At 47.3% G+C, this 21282-nt stretch overlaps 1 protein-coding gene across 1 annotated transcript in view; it reads right to left on the bottom strand.

The window, feature by feature from the left end:
• Positions 1-17878: 17878 nt before the first annotated feature.
• The window catches only part of Dnai3 (dynein axonemal intermediate chain 3), a 57350-nt gene continuing 53946 nt past the window's right edge, over positions 17879-21282 (bottom strand). Inside the window, exons 22-23 of the mRNA XM_021157846.2 lie at positions 20053-20175; positions 17879-18174 (exon numbers count right to left, since the gene is read on the bottom strand). Of these exons, the coding sequence (XP_021013505.1) occupies positions 18031-18174; positions 20053-20175 (267 nt within the window). The 3' untranslated portion in view covers positions 17879-18030. The remainder of the gene's footprint in view (positions 18175-20052; positions 20176-21282) is intronic.

Genomic DNA, 21282 nt, shown 5'->3' with positions numbered 1-21282 from the left:
CAGAGATAAACTTGGAGTCGCTCTGACTCTCACAGAGCCTTCATTTCTTCCCCATCCCTCATTTGGATTAGGCTTGTAGGCTCATGTTGAAACTAGTCAGGAACACTGAAGGCATTTCACATTAGGTAGTAGTGTTTCTGGTTGTGTAGTCAGTGAAGGCGGAGACACGGTCACTCAGACAAGAGAAGCCTGTGTAGCTTTATTAACTTACAAGGAGAATTATGGATATATTTTGAAGTAGGAGCCAGAAGAATCTGCTTGCAGGCTTTGGAGGTATGGCCCTAGCAGAAGGGAATTGCCATCAAAGAAATCGAACGGCCAGGCATGGTGGCACACACCTTCAATCCCAGCACTCGGGAGGCAGAGGCAGGCGGATTTCTGAGTTCGAGGCCAGCCTGGTCTACAAAGTGAGTTCCAGGACAGCCAGGACTACACGGAGAAACCCTGTCTCAAAAAACCAAAAAAAAAAAAAAAAAAAAAACAAACAAACTTAACCATCCTAAGGCATGAACATCACTGCAAGTTCAAGGCCAGCCAGGGCTATTTAGTGAAACCCTTTCTCAAAAAGTTCCCACAAATCCTAATTTGGTTCCTGTTCACCTGTGCCCCAGCTATAAGGAGAAATGATCTTTGACCCTCATTTCCTGACCAGTTTGCAAAATCCATTGGGTTCATAGTTGATGATTGAGCCCTGCACGTGAGAACCTTGGATACATGCTAACTTCGCCAAAAATTAACTGGCTAGCTCAGGCAGAAAGGAAATCTTAAAAACCACACTTCAGAAGCAGGGCTCACTGACGGTGCTGACAGGCTTGTCTATCTTGCCCTTGGTGGTCTCAAAGATGATTCTTTCTCAAGAAGCACAGTGAGAGCTGTGATTTTTCTAAGGTATGCTTCAGTTTTTAAAATATATTAAAAACAATTGGCAGTCTAAGGGAGCCTGGAAGGGGCAGAAACAGGCTGGTCAACAGTGGCTGACAAGGCCACTCCTGGTCCCGATTCTGCTGTGGTGTGGCCATCAGGGCTCTGCAACATCATTTCTTTCTTTTTGTTTTTTTGTTTTTCAAGACAGGGTTTCTCTGTATAGCTCTGGCTGTCTTGGAACTCACTTTGTAGACCAGGCTGGCCTCAAACTCAGAAATCTGCCTGCCTCTGCCTCCCACGTCCGGCTGCATCATCATTTCTGATACAGATTCCCCAACAAAGGTACCAGTTGTATTGCAAGTCTCCAGGAGTTAGGAATTAGCCATATCTTTCCTCTAGATGAAGGTCTTACCCTTCTAGACATGTCAACACTTTAATACAGTTCCTCATGTTGTGGTGACCCCCAACCATAAAATTATTTTATTGCTACTTTATAATCATATTTTGGATATTCAGGATATGCAACTCCCAAAGGGCTTGGGACCCACAGGTCAAGAAACACTGCAGCCTAAAGCATATGGTGGTGAATTTTCTGGCTTCGAGGGAAGGCCAGATGCTGAGCAGGCAGAACTGTCAAATGCCCACAACACTTCACTGTTCTTTGTCTTACCCTGCTGCTCCCACATTAATCTTTTCTTATCCCCGCCCCCCATACTCGCCCATCAGAGATCTGGGTGTGGTAGATCCCAGACTGAGGACAGTGTGTTGCTTTCTCCAATCAGTGCTGCCCCTGGTCCCTCTGTGTCCGAAGTCCCTGTCATCCGTGGAGACTAAAGTGATCGGTAAAGATAGAACATGTCATCTCCTGGGTATCGCTCCTTGTCCACTCTGGGACCTCCCTTGTTTCAGGACCTCTCCATCCTCCCTTCCGCCTGGGCAGGCGTAGAGACCCACCTGTTACTTAGGTAGTTCCTTTTGTGCCATTCCTGTTCCTGAGGAAATATCACTCCAAGCATTTGTTACTTCTTTTACTGCTGCGATAAAACGCCAGGACCAAGATGGCTCATAGAAGGGTGTATTTGGTCTTACAGTTCCAGAGCGATAAGATCCATCATGACAAGAACATGGCAGGCACGACAGTTGGAACTGCAAGGTGAGAGCTTGCGTCTTGATCCCTCTATGCAGGAGCAGAGAGCAAACTGAGACCAGTGCATGGCCTTCAAACCTTAAAGCCCGCCCACAGTGACATACTTTCTCCAGTAAGACCACACCTCCTAAGCCTTCCCAACAGCGCCATCAACTGGGGATAAAGTGTTCAAACATCTGGAGAGGGACATTTTTGTTTGTCACAGGCTGGAGGTGGCTCAGCAGGCAAGGGTGCTTGCTGCCAAGCCTAAGGACCTGAGTTTGATTCAAAGAATTCATGTAGTGAAACGGAAGGAACTGCTCTGACTTCCGCGAGCAAACACTTGCAGGATATCTGACCACAACGTGAACTCCAAGATTGTGTTATTTACTGGAAAAACCTGTTTCTAGTTGTAGTGCGGCTCAGCCCTAGCACACACCTTTAATCCAACCGCGTTCTTTCTGTTTATTGTCAATATGATTAAATAAAGCCAACCATCAGTCAAAGGTGTTAGCAAGCAACCAGTAGACAGGAAAGCCATAGAGAGTGAGAGGAAGTCAGGAGGACTGGCAGAGAGACACTGGAGTAGAAGGGAGAGACATTGAGTTTGAAAGGTTTTTGGGGTGCTGTGGAGAAGGAGGGCTTCCTTTCCCTTTTGGGGTGTTGACTGAGGAGGAAGGTCAGCACGGTGCTTTCTCTGCCTCTCTGAGCTAGCAGGCTTTCCCCCAGCATCTGGCTCCTGAGTACTGGTAAAACTGTAAGATTGTGTTAAAAACAGCAGCACAGTGGTACACACACATACACATGCACATTAACTATGTTAAAATATTTTAAAGAACTATAAGTCGCATCACATCTACTGTGATGCGGGGCTCGTCTCCATCAAGGTGTTTATCTGAAGTTACCTTATCTGTCTCTACCTTTCAGATGTAAACAGTATTCTCATAGCAACAAGAAGCTTGTGTGCCTAGTTCATCACCATATGCCTAGAGGGGCAATAACTTAGAAGATAATCAGCTGTTTATTAAAAAGAGAATGGCTGGGAAAGACATTTGAGGATGGTTGTCTTTTTATAGAGGAAAGACAAAAACTAAGGGCCATAAGCTGCAATTTCTATGTGATTAAAAAGTATCCCCTCAGCCGGGCGTGGTGGCACACGCCTTTAATCCCAGCACTCGGGAGGCAGAGGCAGGCGGATTTCTGATTTCAAGGCCAGCCTGGACTACAGAGTGAGTTCCAGGACAGCCAGGGCTATACAGAGAAACCCTGTCTCAAAAAACCAAAAGAAAAAAAAAAAAAGTATCCACTTGTTGCTCTTGAGTTGCCTGTAGCTCCAGCCTCAGGGGACCAGATGCCCTCTTTTGACCTCTGTGAACATTAGTGCCCTCGTGGTATACAAACATACACACAGCAAATACTCCTGCATGAGAAACCATGTGTCTTTTGGTCTTAAATATGTGTCTTTGCTTTGGGCCTCTAAGGGAGACTTTATTTAAATGGACTCTTACACAAAGGCAAGGAAAACACACACCCTTTTGATTTGGACCCCTTTCATTTGAGTTCAAATAGTTTATTTATTTATTTTTTTCTAGAAATGCAGGATTCTGTTTTCTACTTTACTAAAAGGAAGTCATTTCATAAGTGTGATGGGGCTTATGAGTAAAATCCTCCATTAGTAGAGTAGCAGAGAGGGCATACAGGGAACAGGTCGTACATTTGACATTTTAAATTTTCTTTATCCAGTATTTAAGCCTCTGGCTTGGATTATCATCATCCTTGCCTGTTAAGGCCTTAATATGCACTCAAGCCATCTGTGTTTACCTCTGTTTTTGCCTAACAGAGACATGGGCGTAGTGAAATCTTGGTAACTTCTGTATTCCTACATACTTCTGTGGAAATTCCACTTATCAAAGTAAACGTCCATGGAGTGGTTAAAATTTCAACTTTAGAAATGTACAGTTCACGTTAAGTCGAGGAAGGGAACCCCCTTTCACATCCAGGGTGTTTTGTGTGATGTTACCAGGGCAACCTGTACCTTGTGGACTTTCCCCAGCTGCAGATCGTGAACAGCAACCTTTTGTTCTTGACCTTCGTTCAAGAAGTCAGGTGCAGGTTGCCAGCTCGTCTGTGTCCATTCTTGCCTAGCCCTCCCCCTACCCCCATCCCAGCCCTCCCCCTGTGGCCATGTCAAACTCACTGCAAGCGAGTTTGGGTTGTTAGGTAAGGGGAGGCTGCTTGTCTAGACTGGCAGATAAGGAACAGCAGTTCGAAGACTGCTGCCTGTCCAAGTTGTGAATCTACATTTGATCTTGTCTGGCTTTTCCTGGGGAGACATGAACAAATGTCTGTTCATTCCAGGTAGTGCCCACAACAGAACAAAACAGATTCCAGCCAAGCGTCGTCTGATCAGCCAGTAACTATGAGGTTTATGAGTGTACAAGGAGCCTGAGAGACTCAAAGGCAGCTGCCTCTTCAGAGAGCCCACTGCAGCCATTCTGGAAGCTGCAGCCCGGGAGTGCCCTACAGGACTCACAGGCAGCTATGGGAAGCATCTCCTACCTCCAGTAATGGGTCCCTGCTTACAGACTTGTTAGCCTTGCGGTTCCCTAACTTCCGAGTCCTGTAAATTTTTGGCTTCTTGAGTATGAATCTTCCTCAGCCCCCAGGAAGCAATGCTTCACTGGAGGAAGAAACTGCATAGCACCTTTGTGTGCTGCCTTAGCTCAGAACCAAGCAAACAGGCATGGGAGAAGCTGCAGCCGAGTCTTTCCCCGCCTCAATAGTTTGTATATAGAGCTGAATGTGGCATGGTGAACACCCTTTACCACCTAGGAGAATAAACATTTTAGGCTGCAGAGATGGCTCAGTGGTGGAGAGAACTTGATTTTTGCAGATCAGCTTTGCTTACCTGCACCAACATGGAGGCTCATGGCTGTAACTCCAGTTTCAGGGGGTCTAATGCCATCTTCTGGCCTTTATAGGCATGTACTGGGTGCGCATATACATACATACGTACATACATATAAGTATATATGTAAAACTAGTATGCATAAAAAGAAATGTTTCCAGTAGCTCTTTGATCATGTTTGTATCCTTGTCTAAATTTTTGCTTTGGGGATAGAATTTCACTACGTAGCGTCTGCTGCCCTGGAGCTCGCTGTGTAGACCAGGCTGGCCTCGAACTCACAAAGATTTACCTGTCTCTTCCGTCCAAGTGCTGGGATTAAAGGCATGCACCACCACAACTGGCTTTCTCTGAGGAATGTTTTTAAGGACCAGCAAGATGGTTTAGCAGCTGTGGTGGTTTAAATGAAAATGGTCCCCATAGGCCCATTGGTAGTGGCACTGTTAGGAGGTGTGGCCTTGTTGGGGTGGGTGTGGCCCATAGCCCAATTGTAGTGGCAGTGTTAGGAGGTGTGGCCTTGTTGGAGGAAGTATGTCACTGCAGGTGGGCTTTAAGGCTTCAGAAGTTGAAGCCAGTCCCAGTGTCATTCTCTCTTCCTGCTACCTGCCAATCCAGACATAGAACTCTCAGCTGCTGGTCTGCACCATGGCTGCCTGTGCACCACCATGCTTCCTGCCATGACAATAATGGACTAAACCTGTTTACTGTAAGCCAGCCCCAGTCAAATGCTTTCCTTTAAACGTTGTTGTGGTCCTGGATTCTCTTCATAGAAACAGAACACTGACTAAGACAGCAGATAAAGGCACTTGGTTGCTCAGTTTGATCCCTGGGACATACATGGTGGAGGGGGAGAACTGGCTCCTGTAAGATCTACCACACACACACACACACACACACACACACATTGTGGGATACATTACACACATACAAACGTACACTGTAATTTGAAAATTTGAAAATGTCTTTTAAAAGTAAAATTGAGGGTAAACCTTATTCTGAGTAGAAAACCAGTGTCAATTGTCATCAATAAGCATCAATTTTCCTATACATAACAATAAACCCATGAGTTGTCATATGTATGGTGATCTACATCTTGAGCTATCTACACACAGCAATTGAGAGAATATTTCTACGTCTCAATCCTGCCTTCTCTCTATCACAAATAGAGGGACAGGAAAACCAAAGCTGCTCTGAGTTGGGCTCATAGCTAACACCAGGTCCTTCTCTGTTTAAGGATTGAATGCACCTTGTCCAGACCAACTCTTGCAAAAGCCTGTTGGGTCTATAAAACAAACAACAACCCCTACCCCCTCGAGGGCTGGAGACATGGCTCAGTGGTTGCGGCTCTTTCAGGTGGCCTGAGTTCAGTTTTTAGCAATTGAAGCAGGGTAGTTCTGATGCTAAGGTCCTGCTCCTCAATTTGTCAGTAAAGAAATCCGGGGGGGGGGGGGGGGCAATTGCTAGGTGAAAGGTACAGGCAGAAGTTCCAGATCTCAGGAGGAAAAGGAGACACGAGGAAGGAAAGAGAAGTTTCTGCCATCTTTGGAGAGAGAAGAACACAGCAGCCATGTGAGGTCTCGGGGTAAGCTGGGGCCTGTGGCTACTACTACAGGCAGGTGGCCAGGGATGTTTGGCAGGGGCTAGTGGGACTAGCCCCTGAAGTTTAGGGCAGGTAGAGAGGTAGAGATAATAAACTGGTAAGGGCATGCTTTTCTGGGAGGGAGATACCAGTGCCCAGCAACTGTGCCAAGAGGTCAAATTGTAAAGGAACAAACTCTGTGTGTGTGTGTGTGTCTCTGTGTGTGTGTGTTCTGTCAAAGGATTCAAGGGAAGCTGGGTGGAGGCTGGTAGCTTGGCCGGTCTAGAGCAAAGACAGTAACATAAAACTACATGCAGCAGCAATCCCTTAGGCTGGATCCGTATAACTCCAGCTCCCAGGGACCCAGTGCTAACTTTATGGTCTTTGAGTATGTTCATGCACATACTCAGATATATAAATAAAGAGCAATACAGAGAATCTTTAAAAATACAAACACAATCTGCTCTGCAAGCTGGCTATGGGGACAGTGCAGAAGATGCCTGACTGACTCCTCCTATCACTCAGAGGATTCAGCCTTTGATTTTGGGTCTCATAAAGGAGGGAGCCAAAATGAGAAGCAATCCTTTCCTGTCTTGAGGTTTAGAATTTCCTCCCTTGTAAGGAAACAGGAAAAATTCAGGAAGCTGTCTCCTCACAACTGCTCCTATTGCTTCCTCCGAGATGAAGGAAACGTGGGAAACCCCCACCCCAAGGAGTGCAGAAAGCAGAAATAATGAGCTGTGTGTTACCAGCCGAAACCAACAAAGGGGTTTCAAGCACTTACTAGCAACTGCCGCTGTGAGATACCCCAGCTCAGTTGCCAAACGTCAAAAAGCTGAGCCTTTCCTCGCCTGCCTTGACAGATACTTTGTTCCGACACACAGGTGACCTTGTACTCATTCTAGCTGCCTCGAGCTCAGAGAGCTCACAGCCATTCCTTCACCTCTCATGCCCAGTAGCCTTTGTGGGTAACACCACCGCCTCTGCTGCCGCCCCCTTCCCCTCCCCTACTTCCTCCTCCTTCTAACCTTCAGGGAAAACTTGGTCTTTTACCAAATTCTCACCTAGAAGAACACAGCCTCTTTTCTGATTCAAATCCCAGGGTGTGTGTGTGTGTGTGTGTGTGTGTGTGTGTGTGTGTGTGACTTTTCTGACCTAAAAAATAATACATTTATACTTGAGACAGCGTCTCATTGTGTAAACCACACTGAACTCAAACTCATGTTAATTCTGTCTTTGCCTCCTGGGATTGCTAACAACCCACCACACCCAGCTACACTTTGTTTTTATTTATTTATTTTTAAAAACAAAAGAAAACACATTCTTTTCTAGACTATTCCTAAGGACATGCCTTTGATCCCACCAGGCAAAGGCACATAGATCTCTGAGTTTTGAGACCTGGTCTCTAAAATGAGTTCCAGGACAGCCAGGGCTACACAGATACATCCTGTTCCCGTGTCCAGGAGGGTGTAGCTTTTCTTGATTCTTTTAGCTGTAGGGTCTCTTGGCATCTGTATTAGTTATCTCAACTGTCAGTCACTGAATTGCATATGATTTTGACTTTCATAAAATGTATTTTAATATATTAAACCTACATATGAAGGCCTAAACTAACTGAAGCAACTGGAAAAGAACCCAATTCAAGGCTAGCGCTGGCTGATTTTAAATTGACATATAAAGAGGCAGTAATCAAAGCTGTAGAGCACTCACGTCAACACCTTAAATCCAGGAGTAGACTGAGGTGGGCAGCAAAGGTAGGCCAGTGGGAAAACGATGATCTTTATATACAAAATAAAAACTGAGAACTGCCCACCCATACCTCAGATCACATGTAAAAGTTAACTCAAAATGAGTCACAGATCTAAGTATAACACCCGAAAGTCTCAGCCGTGTGGTGGTGGTGGCACATCACATGCCTTTGATCCCAGCAGGCAAAGGCAGATAGACCTCTGAGTTTGAGACCTGGTCTACAAAGTGAGTTCTGGGACAGTCAGGGCCACACAGATAAACCCTGTTCCCATGCCCAGCCTTCCAAATTCCCAAAGCTGAAAAGTCTCAGACTGCTTGAAGAAAACCTTGGAATCTGTAAAGATTTCTCACGTCACTGAAGGCACGATAAAAAGATTTCAAGTTGTAAAGGAAATCCTTCTAGGGGTGGAGAGATGGCTCCTCATTTAAGAGGGCCTCACTGCTTCTGCAAGGGTCCCAGGTTTGATTCCTAGTACTCATATGGCAGCTCACGGCCAACTGTAACTCTTGTTCCTGGTGAGCCAAGTCTCCTGGCCTCCTCAGGCCACAGGCATTCATGTGCTATACAGACATACATGCAAACAAAACACTCATCATCGCCTGTTAAAATAAGTACTACTTTGAAACAATCTGTAGCGATGGCTATAGAGATTATTTAGGTTCTGATCTTTGTTAAAATCGGGTCAGGACTGGATATGGCCCAGTGGGTAAAGGTGTGTCCCATTGAGTCTGTCTGATGGTGTGAGTTCAGTACCCAGAACCAACATGGTGGACAGAGAACAGGCTCCTTGAACAAGTACTGCTGAAAGGCTCCGTGAAAGCACCTTGTCCTTTCCATTTTAGAAGCACATATGACCCACATTCTGATGGCCGCACTTTCAGACTTCCATCTATGGAGATGTGGACCCTTCCCACAACACAAGCCCAGTTTTGTCCCACTGGGGCCCAGTAAACTTTGATTGTGATGACTTCCCTTGATGATTTCCGAGCTCCTTGGCAGGACACAGTTCCTTATCATTGCTCGTTATGAGTGAGGAACAGAGATTTCCTCAGATACTCAGAGTGTGTTTTCTGTCCGTCCATCGATGGGTGTGGCAATTTCTTGCACACATTAGTGTCCACCTCTCCTCTCGTTAGGACAAGAGGTCAACGCCTTGTTTTTGCGGCAGGTTCAAGAGCACGATGCTTCTGAGCTCCCTGGAGACCAATGTGTCCCTTAGCTCTGTAAACCTGACCTTCAGAAGCTGACAGACGACGAGAGCCACACGGAGGCAGCACATGCCATCAGGAGTGTGCTGTCTGCCCTTGCTTTTCCCAAGAAGGCATCTCTAAGGAATGCGTTTCCAGTACGCCCTTCAGTCTATAAAGCAGCCTAACCAGGAAGAGGCATGAGGGACTGTCAGGAGTTCAAAGCTAATCTGAGCAACTTACGAGCACAGTGAGACTCTGTATCAAACACACACATAAAACGCTAATAATTTTTTATATTAAAAACAAATAAACAAAAAAACCCCAAATAAACAAGTCATTTCCTTATTCTTTTCGAGGGTGACTTTTTATTTATCTAGAGGGAGACCTCTTTTCTTTTTTCCTCCTCTCATACGTTTCACCCTGACTGCACTTTCCCCTCCCTCTTCTCCTCCCAGTGGCCTCTCCACCTCCCCTCTCCTCCAGATCTGCTCTTCTTCCATTTCCCTTCAGAAACGAGCAGGCTTCCTAGGCTGTCAACTTAACACAGTATAACACGTTATAATAAGTCTAGGCACAAAGGGGTCCCAAGAGCAGGCAAGAGAGTCAGAGACACCCCCACTCCCACTGTTAGGAGTCTCACAAGAGCACCAAGCTAACAAGCATAACAGATATGCAGAGGACCTAGCACAGACCCATGCAGGCTGCATGGTTAGAGTTTCAGTCTCAGAGTCGCCATGAGCCCTGCTTAGATGATTCTGTGGGCTGAGTTCTACTGGTGTCCTCCACCAGAGGGAAACCTCTTATGTAACTCTTTTTTTTTTTGTTTTTTTGTTTTTTTGTTTTTTCGTTTTTTCGAGACAGGGTTTCTCTGTATAGCCCTGGCTGTTCCAGAACTTACTTTGTAGACCAAGCTGGCCTCGAACTCAGAAATCTGTCTGCCTCTACCTCCCGAGTGCTGGGATTAAAGGCGTGCGCCGCCACCATCACCCGGCTGTAACTCTTGTTTAATGCTTTTCAGAGAATGTAATAAGCTAACAAATAAAAGATTTCTCAGCATTTCCCCCAATTTTAGCATTTTTAAAATGAGTTTGGGATAAGCTGAAATAATAGTCCTAAACACATTGATGCCCCAACCCCTGAGTCTGCAAAATGTTACTTTCTGGGGCAAAAAGTATTTGATGGATACAACTGAGGAGTTTGAGATGGGGAGTCTCTCTTGTGTTCGCTAGTGGGCCTTGAAAATGATCATGGATCCCTGTGAAAAGGGGGCAGAATGTCTGACTATAGCTAGGAAAGACCAGGCAAAGAAGGACAGACATCAGAGCCTCATCCATGACCTAGGGTTCGCCAGCTGCTTTCAGCCATCCTCAGAGCAAGGACCTCCAGAGGTCATCAGTCCTGTTGACACCTTGTTTGGGGTCCACGAGACTCACTTAGGATCTGACCTTGAGTTCTAAAGCCGAACAGACCTGGAGTGTTTTAGACTGAGTGAGTTTGCAATACTCCATTAGGATTTAATGCTGAGGTCTTCTATGGGCCATAATGAAAATTTGTTTCCCGTCAAGCCCTCAGGTTCTATGGATGTATGCATAAGTAAGATTTAAATCCAGTATGCATTTAAGATCTGTATATTATATTGTGAGCAAGAAATAATCAAACAAGGAGGAAAAGGCAAAAAATTATATTTTCTATATAAGCTGCAGTCAAATAAAAAAAATGGCAAAGTAATCCCTCTTCCAATGATTTCTATTATTGATACCCAAATAGCTTTCTCAACATATAAGACATATGCACAATATTTATTTTATTCTGTTCTATAATGTGGTTATTTGAATATGTAGCTTATTGTCTCAGAGTGTATTATTAAAGGCAGGGATTCACTGCACATGATATATCTTTATATTCCTTTCCAAGACAAAGTAAAAGAAGAAATAAATTCACACTGCATGTGACAGGTGGTTTCCAGTTATTGGTACATTATAGATAACTACCAGTTATTGAGAATGCACTATGTTTCAGACAAAGGAATTTTATATATTCTTATTTTAAAGATATATCATTTATTATATATAAGTACACTGTAGCTGTCTTCAGACACACCAGAAGAGGGCATCAGATCCCATTACAGATGGTTGTGAGCCATTATGTGGTTGCTGGGAACTGAAATCAGGGCCTCATTGAAGAGTAGCCAGTGCTCTTAACTGCTGAGCCATCTCTCTACCTATATTCTTTCTTCTTTATTTCCCACAAGATCTGTGTGAGGTCTTTTGCCTAGGCATTTTTTGCTATATAGTGAACCATCCTCAAATGCAGTGGCATAAGTCCAAGTGTGGGAATATCTGTCAGAGATAGGATTCACTGGGGTAGTTTGAAAGATCAAAGTCAGCTTCACCAGATAGCGTGTGGATTTATATATGCTGCCCACTGGAAACTATCTGGGCCAGGGCCAGAACATCTCTGTGTGTGTGTGTGTGTGTGTGTGTGTGTGTGTGTTCTCATACCTCCCTAAAGTGCTTGGGCCCATGGACAAACTTAGGTCTAACAAGAACACAACCACAAGGTCCTGTCTAATTTCCAGAGTAGGGGAAATAGAGTGGAGTCTTGGAGTGGGAGTGCCAAGAGCACATGGAACAGGAACACTGCTCTGCCACCACTGTGAGCTTCAGCCACCTCAGCTCATTGTGATTAGCACCCAAACTTCTAAGTGACTCCAGCACAGTAGCCGTGCTCCTGTCTCAGATGCCGACCTCCAATGCTAGCCCATTGTTGCATCCTTTTGTGCTCGCTGAACATTTGTGGCCACTATTTATTCTCTCTAGGAGGACTATATTTACGATTTTTTCTGAACTATGTTGATACCATGGTGTTCAACAAGGCAGTGGCTCATTTTGCAGCACCTTCGGTGCCTAGCCCAGTTTTACCAATGGGACAGGAACAGTAATTTTTTCTTTTTTAAAGCAGAGGTGACAAGCTAGCCTGGGAACCTGAAAGCTGAGCAGAGTGGGGGAGAGAATCCCCAAAGGAGTCAGGTGTGCAGAGCAGCAGGGCTGTGGCAGAGCAGCCAGCTGAGCTCACTGGGCAAGCAGAGGCCACTGCACGGCTAGGTGAGGGGTGACAGACTTCAGAGATTCAGATCACCCTAAAATTCAGGTTAGTTCAGTGATGTCAGCTTTAGTGTTGCAAGTTTTAAAACGTGGGATCTGAAGTGGTGTGAAGACCTTGGGGCGTGACTGGAGCTGGTTTAGATTGGTGAATACCCTTCCCACCTGCGCACCCACAAGTAAACTTCAGCTTGGAAAAAGTTTCCGTTTTAGACTTTTAAGATTTCGTAGTGTTTTTGTTTGTTTTTCTATATGTAGGTTTAAGTCAAATTCCTGATTTAGTGCTTGTGCGTGCTCTAACGAGGTGGAGCTGTTGCGAGTCGGACCTGAGTTTCTCAGCGTGGACTAGGCTACAGCATTAAGAAATGAACCCAGAATGCTTGGTGATTTAATATGCTGAAAGGTAACCTCCCAGTTGTTAAAGTCCGATGAGGGTTGAGAAGCGTTTCCCTGTTTATAAATGATGGCATCTCGAACGCATGGCTGGAGAAGTTAAAGTTGGGGGACTTAGGGGACGGGTGGCTGTCAGGTCAGACCTGGAGGGGCATTCTGTCTTTTCTACCCATACCCTTTGGCTAGAACTCTGTTGCAAAGCTCCAGCACACCTGGGGCCAACAAACATGGACACACAGATATAGGGAAACAACCCGTTTCTGCCCTGCCCTCTCTGCCCAGCACCAGTTGATGGAGACTTTGTTTCAGATTGTCTCATTACACCATTTCTGAGGAGCATTCCTGGATGCTCTTCAGAGCCAATAGGTCTCCATGGGGTTTGCTTTTTCCTAGTGCCTGGCTAAGAATGGCCTGTTGGAGAAATATAAACAAACACAAATCTAATACTCTGAGAACTTAAAATACAGTCAAGAGATTCTTACACCGTCCCCTTGATGACAGAGTTGGGAGGACTATACAAAAGTCATCCTGCCTTTTACACAGCAGCTGTCTCTTTTGTAACAAGAAGTTGGATTTGTTCTCCTTTGTCTAAGTTTCAGACATTTGGGGCCAGTAACAGTTGAAGCAAATCAATTACCTATGAATACATGCTACATGCTTGTTCATCCACTGGTCGTGTGAATGGAAGACCCATAAATGCTGACTCCCAGGAATCACACAACAGCAAAAACGACAGCATAGCAATTGTAAGCAATCTTTCTTTGGAGAGTCAGGTCACCACAGAATTCAAATTAGTTCCGTGCTGCTGATATGGCCGCATATGCATGTTATAGCAGTACAGAGTCGTTTCTCATATTTTATAGAGTCTTCATAATTCCATGTGGTAGGACTTATGTGTTAATAGAGAAATGGTCACGCAGTGATGGCCCAGTGGGGAAGAGCGTATGCTCTCTGAGTAAGAGGGATGAAGACCTGAACTGGGATCCTTGGTGTTCATGTAAACAGCTGGGCGTGCTGTGAGCATAGGCTGCCCTGCATTGGGAAGCAGAGTCCAGAGAGAGAGAGAGAGAGAGAGAGAGAGAGAGAAAGAGAGAGAGAGAGAGAGAGAGAGAGAGAGAGAGAGAGAGAGAGAGAGAGAGAGAGAGAGAGAGCACAAGCGCAGGCCAACATCTCATCAGTGAGAGATCCTCAAGGCAGCAAGGTGGGAGGTGATAGGAGAAATCGGAACTCGACATGTGTGAACATGAGTAAATGCACACTCCTGTGTACCACACGTGCACATACCACAGATACTGCATGTGAGCACACCCACACACCACAGATATTGCATGTGTGCACACATGCAGACACACACATCACAGATATTGCATGTGAACACATACACCCACCCAAAGATACTGCATGTATGTGCACTCATGCACACACACACACACACACACACACACACACACACACACACACACACACTGTCCAACACCGAGGCTTGAGAGTAGCGGGGTTAGAATTGTATAGCCTCTCTCTACACCGAGAAAAGTCATGCCTAGTTGAGAATAAAGTGTGAAACTTCTTATTTTACACTTTTCTCCTCTCTCCTCAAGAAGGGAAAAGTGTGGCAGTCGTTCATGGCCACATTTGAGCTGGGGCTGAAGGACACTTTTCCCTCTGTCCTCCCCACTCCAGTGCACTACCGTGGTGCAAGGAAACATAGCAATAATATTTGTCAGTGTCAGGCCATATGGGAACAGATAGGACATCCAAGAGCAGCTGCATCGGCCCTCAGGGAGCATCCCAGGTTGGTTTAGCTGGCGTGCGGGTTTCTGTCCACTGTAATCCTCAGCAACAGCTCACAGGCCGTGCAAGGAGTGGACTCACGAGACAGTCTTTTATCTGACCTTCACTGAGATTCAATTTCCTGGTGTGGATGCAGCTCAGTTACCTAGTAGCTGCCCTGGTAGTGGCAGCCTAGCAACAACGTAGAGTGTCACCTACCCCTGCCCGTGCTCAGGGGCAGAAGGGCACAGGGAACCGTTAATTATTTACTACGGTGGGTTTGCAAACCTGCGGAGGGCATGGCCACCGTCCCCTGCAGTTAATTGCTTTTTCATCTAAAATGCACAGAGAGGATGTGCTTATCTGTGAGCCTGAATGGATCGTGGCTTAATTACGCATTTCTTGGTGAGCAGAAAGTAATTTGTGAAGCTGAATGATAATTACAGTTAATCTAAATAATCAAATATTGGATGACTAGGTTGGGTAGTGCGTGATATTCTAAGAGAGAGAGAGGGGGGGGGGGAGAGAGAGAGAGACCCTTTAACATGAGATAACAAAGATCAATGATTAGGGGACAGTGTAGCTTGTCCAAGAAGATGAAGCTGAGCTTTGAGTTCAGTCTGCTGGGATCTAGAGCCCCTTTCTTTTCACTACACTAAGGTGGAACAAATGAGTAGAGGGAAGAAAAAGAAGATTTGAACTGATCTAAAATACAGGTGGAGGGTGCGGGAGGAATGGACGGGGGGGTGGGGGGGATGCAGAGCCGTGGGGATGGAGGGAAGGTGCATCCATATCACTCACACCGGCTGTCCCTAAAGTTTCACTGCCTAGACTGAGCCTCAGCTCAACTGAGTTCTTTGCTGGGGTTCAGCAGGTCTGTCACCTGCCAAATGAAGGGTCTGGGCAGAGAAAACGACGTCAGCTCGTGGGGTTGGACAGCTTCGGAGAGAACTTGTTCTACTGAAGGAGGTGGCATTGCTGACTTTGTGGTGTCCACAGGAGGAAGAATATATAACTGAGAGGATGCTGGGTGGCTGAGGGGCTTCTTATCTTATTCCATCCTTTCCTCTCTCCTTCCACGGGTACAGATCTGCCTCAGATTCGTGTCTCACCGAGTAATTCAAGCTCCCTGGATGAAGTTCAAGCCAGGATGGTTGAGAGTTCAAGACCAGCCTAAGGGTTTGCTGTCCTAAGTAACAATAAACTCCAACCCCCAAATGCTGCCCGATATGTAGCTTCAGCCTGGATGATATCCTCACCGTGCTCAGTAACTGTCAAAGAGCACGCAGCTGGGGGCGCGCCCGTCTCAGTCTGAGCTCGCAGCAGGGAGCGCGCCCGTCTCAGTCTGAGCTCGCAGCTGGGGGCGCGCCCGTCTCAGTCTGAGCTCGCAGCAGGGAGCGCGCCCGTCTCAGTCTGAGCACGCAGCTGGGGGCGCGCCCGTCTCAGTCTGAGCTCGCAGCTGGGGGCGCGCCCGTCTCAGTCTGAGCACGCAGCTGGGGGCGCGCCCGTCTCAGTCTGAGCTCGCAGCAGGGAGCGCGCCCGTCTCAGTCTGAGCACGCAGCTGGGGGCGCGCCCGTCTCAGTCTGAGCTCGCAGCTGGGGGCGCGCCCGTCTCAGTCTGAGCACGCAGCTGGGGGCGCGCCCGTCTCAGTCTGAGCTCGCAGCTGGGGGCGCGCCCGTCTCAGTCTGAGCTCGCAGCTGGGGGCGCGCCCGTCTCAGTCTGAGCTCGCAGCAGGGAGCGCGCCCGTCTCAGTCTGAGCACGCAGCTGGGGGCGCGCCCGTCTCAGTCTGAGCTCTCAGCAGGGAGCGCGCCCGTCTCAGTCTGAGCGCGCAGCTGGGGGCGCGCCCGTCTCAGTCTGAGCTCGCAGCTGGGGGCGCGCCCGTCTCAGTCTGAGCTCGCAGCTGGGGGCGCGCCCGTCTCAGTCTGAGCTCGCAGCTGGGGGCGCGCCCGTCTCAGTCTGAGCACGCAGCTGGGGGCGCGCCCGTCTCAGTCTGATTCCAGAGTCTCCTTTCCTCTGCTAACCCGACCTGTGAGCTGTGGCTCCGTTCTCTGTCTTCCCTTTGCCGTCTAGTGGGCCTCTCAGTTCTATCCTCTACATCCAGGGCCTTCTCATCTTTCACCTAGAACAGGTACCCATGACCTCTTAAGAGGATTTCTTGAACCTCTTAAGAGGATTTCTGTCCAGGTGACTCTCTGTTCTAATCCATTCCTAATCTTCTCACAGAGAAAGTGGGTTGTGTCGACTTCCTGCTTAGCCCTTCTGCTAATCCCCCCACAAACTGAAATCACCCTCCTTGTGTGGGTGGGGTGATGGGAGTTTCGTGTGTGGCTCCTTGTTCTCCTGCACCGATTTTTCCTGTGCTGGTTAAATGAGTGCAGTGTCCTTTCACATCTTAATGAACGCTCCCAGCTCTTTGCCAGTGTAGTGGTTTGAATGAGCATAGCCCCTACAGGCCTCTAACGATGGAATAGCTAGGTCCCTAGCTGGTGGAACTGTTTGTGAAGGATTAGGAGGCATGGTTTTGTGGGAGGAGGTGCGCCATGCCATCTCATGGTTGTGTCTCAAGAGGTGAACTCTCAGCTACTGCTCCCTGCTGCAGTGCAATGTTCACGAACTCTACCCCCCCCGAAGCTGTGAGCCCCAAATTCAGTGCATTCTTTTAATAAGCTGCCTTGGGCTAAGCAGTATTTTTGATGCCCTTCATCAGGTAAAGAAGGTGTTCTCTGTAGCTGCTAAGAACGTGCCATTGCCCCGAACGTTGTATCTTAGCAGATGTTTCTCTGTCTACTCAGTCTCTGACTCACTTTTCTACTGTTGATCAATTTTCTTTTCCTGGATAAATCCACCCAGGTTTTCCTTTTGAACCCGCCCCAATATTATCCTTTTGAAAATACGCTTCTGGTTTTCGTTGGTGAGTATTGTGTTTAGAACACAGCCCTTCCGCCTGTGCACTGGCTTGGGGGAAACATTCCTTTTTGGAGAGGTGACCAAAAGCAATGTGATGGGAAGAAACAGCGTTTGATTTCTGCTTCTGCCTGGGTTTGGGGGATTGTCTGCATGACCACAATCTGGGGAGGAGACGGTGTCCGCAGCTGTGGGACACTGGCAGAGGAAATGTATGTCCTTACTGAGATGTCCGCATTCTGCATACACTTCAATAATGCTCAGCACGAGACTGAAATAGATTTGATAGGATTTAATTGTTTTAATGCCAGTTACATAAAAGTCAGCATTTACGAATAAACCTATATATGATCAGTTTGCTATCTTACCTTACATAAAATAAAACGCACACTCAGTAAAGAGAGGGAAGGCCAGCGGGGTCCCCCAGGAGCTGTCTTCGAGTCTTTGCTAATGTGAATCCAAGTAGGACTTCCTCTCTGAGACTTTGCTGAGGCCGAGGGTGAAGAGGACAGACTTCTCAAGATCCAGATAGCTCTCGTATTCCAACTTCAGCTCGGCCTCCATTTGTTCTTTTGTCTTTTGATAGATTTTCTAGGTGGGGACAAGCAAGACAGCTCTCTAAGCTTAGAAACCAAGAAGGAAGGAGAAGGAGCTGGGGTTTTTCAACGGCTGATGTGGCTGCTCCCTAGAAGGGACTTGTGTGAGGGTAGAGGACAGATGGACAGGAGGGGCAGCCTGATGTGCTGGAGAAGTGGGGACTGCAAAAACCATGCTCTTCACGATGTCTCTGTATAGCAATGGTTCTCAGCCTTCTGGTTGCTGTGACTCTTTGATACAGTTCCTCATAAAAAATAAATAAAATGATTTTTGGTTGCTACTTCATAATTATAATTTTGCTACGGTTATAGGTCATTATGTAAATGTCTGTGTTTTCTGATGGTCTTAGGCGGCCCCTGTGAAAGGGATGTTCTACATGGCCCCCCAAAGGGATCACCATTCACAGGTTGAGAACCACTGCTATAGACCAACAAGCAAACCCCTCCTGCAGTCTCCCCAGTGTCCTGCCTTCCTTGTGTGGTTGGAGGGCAGTCGATGACTTGCAGAACTGCTTTGCGCTTAGACTCGTAGCAGTGGTGGATCAACTGCTGGTGTAGAGAGTCTCTCGTCAGTGCACTTACACCAGTGTTTGTAAGTGTCCACAAGAGCAAAGCTAAACCAATCTGTTTGCGGCCGTGGGACTAGACAGAGAGTTAATTTACTGGGATCTCTGTATCCTTTGTCGCCACCAATGGTGGCTTTTGAAATGAGCCCTGTGCTTTGATTGTGCCAGTTTGTATCTATTAATAGGTGAAGTGCGCAGAATGCCACAGTATCCACACGTTGGCACTTCTCATGGAGAACAGGGCTCACCTGGAAGTTTACTTTGGAGGTCACCATGTGCTTGTTGGCTATGAAGGGACCACAGGTAGGGGCAGTTAGGAAACTGTGGTGACAAAGGGGTGGGGTGGGGGTGGGGCAAGCCAACGAGAAACAGAAATTCAGACCTGAGAGACTCGGATAAGACCTCGAGGAGAACAGTTTATATAGTATCTAAAAGTCCCCAAGTCCAGTGGATGATGGAGGGTCTGACCCACAGAGAGAGGCTGAAAAGAGGGGAGCGGGGCCTGTAGAGCGTCATGTCTCTCTTCTGGCTGGGTGTAAGATGGATGTGTTCCCCACTTCTCTGTCTCAGGGTCACAGCACCACCCCTCACACCTTTCCCCCACGTCTATCAGCTGCTGTGTTGCTGTAGCAACTGCTTGATGGCAGACGATCACATTAGCGGAAAGCCTTCTAGCAATCGCCAGAGGTGGCTGTTGGTATTCCCATTTTCCAGATGGGACAACCAAAGCTCAGCCAAGATGGAAGTTTTGCTCCAGATCTGTGGGATTTCAGCCCATGTTTTAACCTCTTTGTTTGGTCTTTTTCGTATGGCGAGTTTCAATACATCACTCGCCAGACATAAGAACTCCACACAACGCAAGAATTCATCTGTGAGTCTCTGTATCTATACTAAAGGACTTAGGAAATGCAGTCAATTAGAGAAAGAGGACTTGGACAGAATCTCATTATATATCAGGGCTGGTGAGATGGCTCCGTGCCTACGGTGCCAAGCCTGATGACCTGATTTACTGATAGGAGGACACTGACTCCCGTAAATTACCCCCTGGACTCCATATGTGAGCTGTGTACGCTCTTACTACCCAGAACACACCCCCCACATGAGAAGCAGAGAGAAATGTGATAGAATCTCACTGTGTGCGCAACAGGTGGGTCTCACTCATGGTCTTGTAGGATTCTGATGCCCCCGGAAGAAAGGCATAAGCCTAGGGAGCACTCTGGACTCTCGTGGGATGGGCCCCAAGGCACTGCCACTGCCACCAAGTGGGAGAGAGAGGATGGCCACTCTCATCCGGAGAGTTCACTCACCGCTTTCTTCTTCACCAGTTCCTGGGCCATATCTATCTTTTCTTGCTCACGGATTTCTTTGCGCTGCTGGACGTATTCCAGGTGTCTCACTTCTCTCTCAAAGTAATAGTTCACACTCGATACCTGTCAGAAACAAGGGCCCACGGTGAGCTCAGCCCATAGGGATGCCCGCCCCCCTGTTCCAATGGCCGTTGCTCTGCAACTATGATTTCCACATCATCTCCCTCAGCCGCCTGATGACACCGACCACCTTCTTAACCATAGCGGAAGGATAATGACAGAAAACAACCCACCCTTCAGGCCAGTGGTCCTCAGCCTTCCTATCGCTGCAGCCCTCCAATCCTCTTCCTCACGTTGTGCTGACCCCCAACCATACGGTTATTTTCATTGTGACCTCACGACTGTAATATTGCTACTGTTATGAATCATAATGTAAATATCAGTGTTTTCTGATCGTCTTGGGTGGCCCCTGTGAAAGGGTCCTTAGACCTCCATGGGAGTTACAGCCCCCCCCCACCCCCGGGGGGGGCCCTTGAGAGCTTTAGGTGACTGTGGTTTGAAGGTCGTCCATGCTTCTGTGGTTACATTCAGGTCCCTGTGACTTGCAGGTCCCTAGGACAGGAACAGTTATAGCTGGGAGGAGAGAACTGTAAAACCCTGCCGTTTTTTTATAATAGACATATAGAAATTTGTTCTCCCCACCCTTTTTCCTTCTTATTTTGGAGACTAAAGTTGCATACCCTCAACTGAACATGGTAAACTCAGATAAAGATATTTATGGAGACTTGTGAGTGGCAACAAAGTCTTCAATGGCTGAGCCATCTTTTTTTTTTTTTTTTTTTTTTTTTTTTTGAGGGGGTGGGGTTTGAGACAGGGTTTCTCTGTGCAGCCCTGGCTGTCCTGGAACTCACTCTGTAGACCAGGCTGGCCCCGAACTCAGAAATCCGCCTGCCTCAGCCTCCCAAGTGCTGGGATTAAAGGCATGCACCACCACTGCCTGGCTGGCTGAGCCATCTTTACAGCCCCTTTAAAGGGACTAGAGGCGGCGCTGAATTCTGGTCCCCAGAGGACTTGGCCCTGGGTCCTACGGACATTAGCAGAGAAACCATTATCGATCCCCCTGGGGAAGGAAGGCAGTCCAGGCCCGCCTGATGCCTAGCAGGAGCTGGGCCAGCGCTGGGGCTCGCAGCAGATTGCAGTCTGTATAAGCCTGTATAAGTCTGTATATTT

The sequence above is a fragment of the Mus caroli genome, unplaced genomic scaffold (assembly GCF_978045245.1).
Source record: "Mus caroli unplaced genomic scaffold, Mus_caroli_1 scaffold_3, whole genome shotgun sequence".
Lineage (NCBI taxonomy): Eukaryota > Metazoa > Chordata > Mammalia > Rodentia > Muridae > Mus > Mus caroli.
This window is presented reverse-complemented; position numbering and strand designations above follow the sequence as displayed.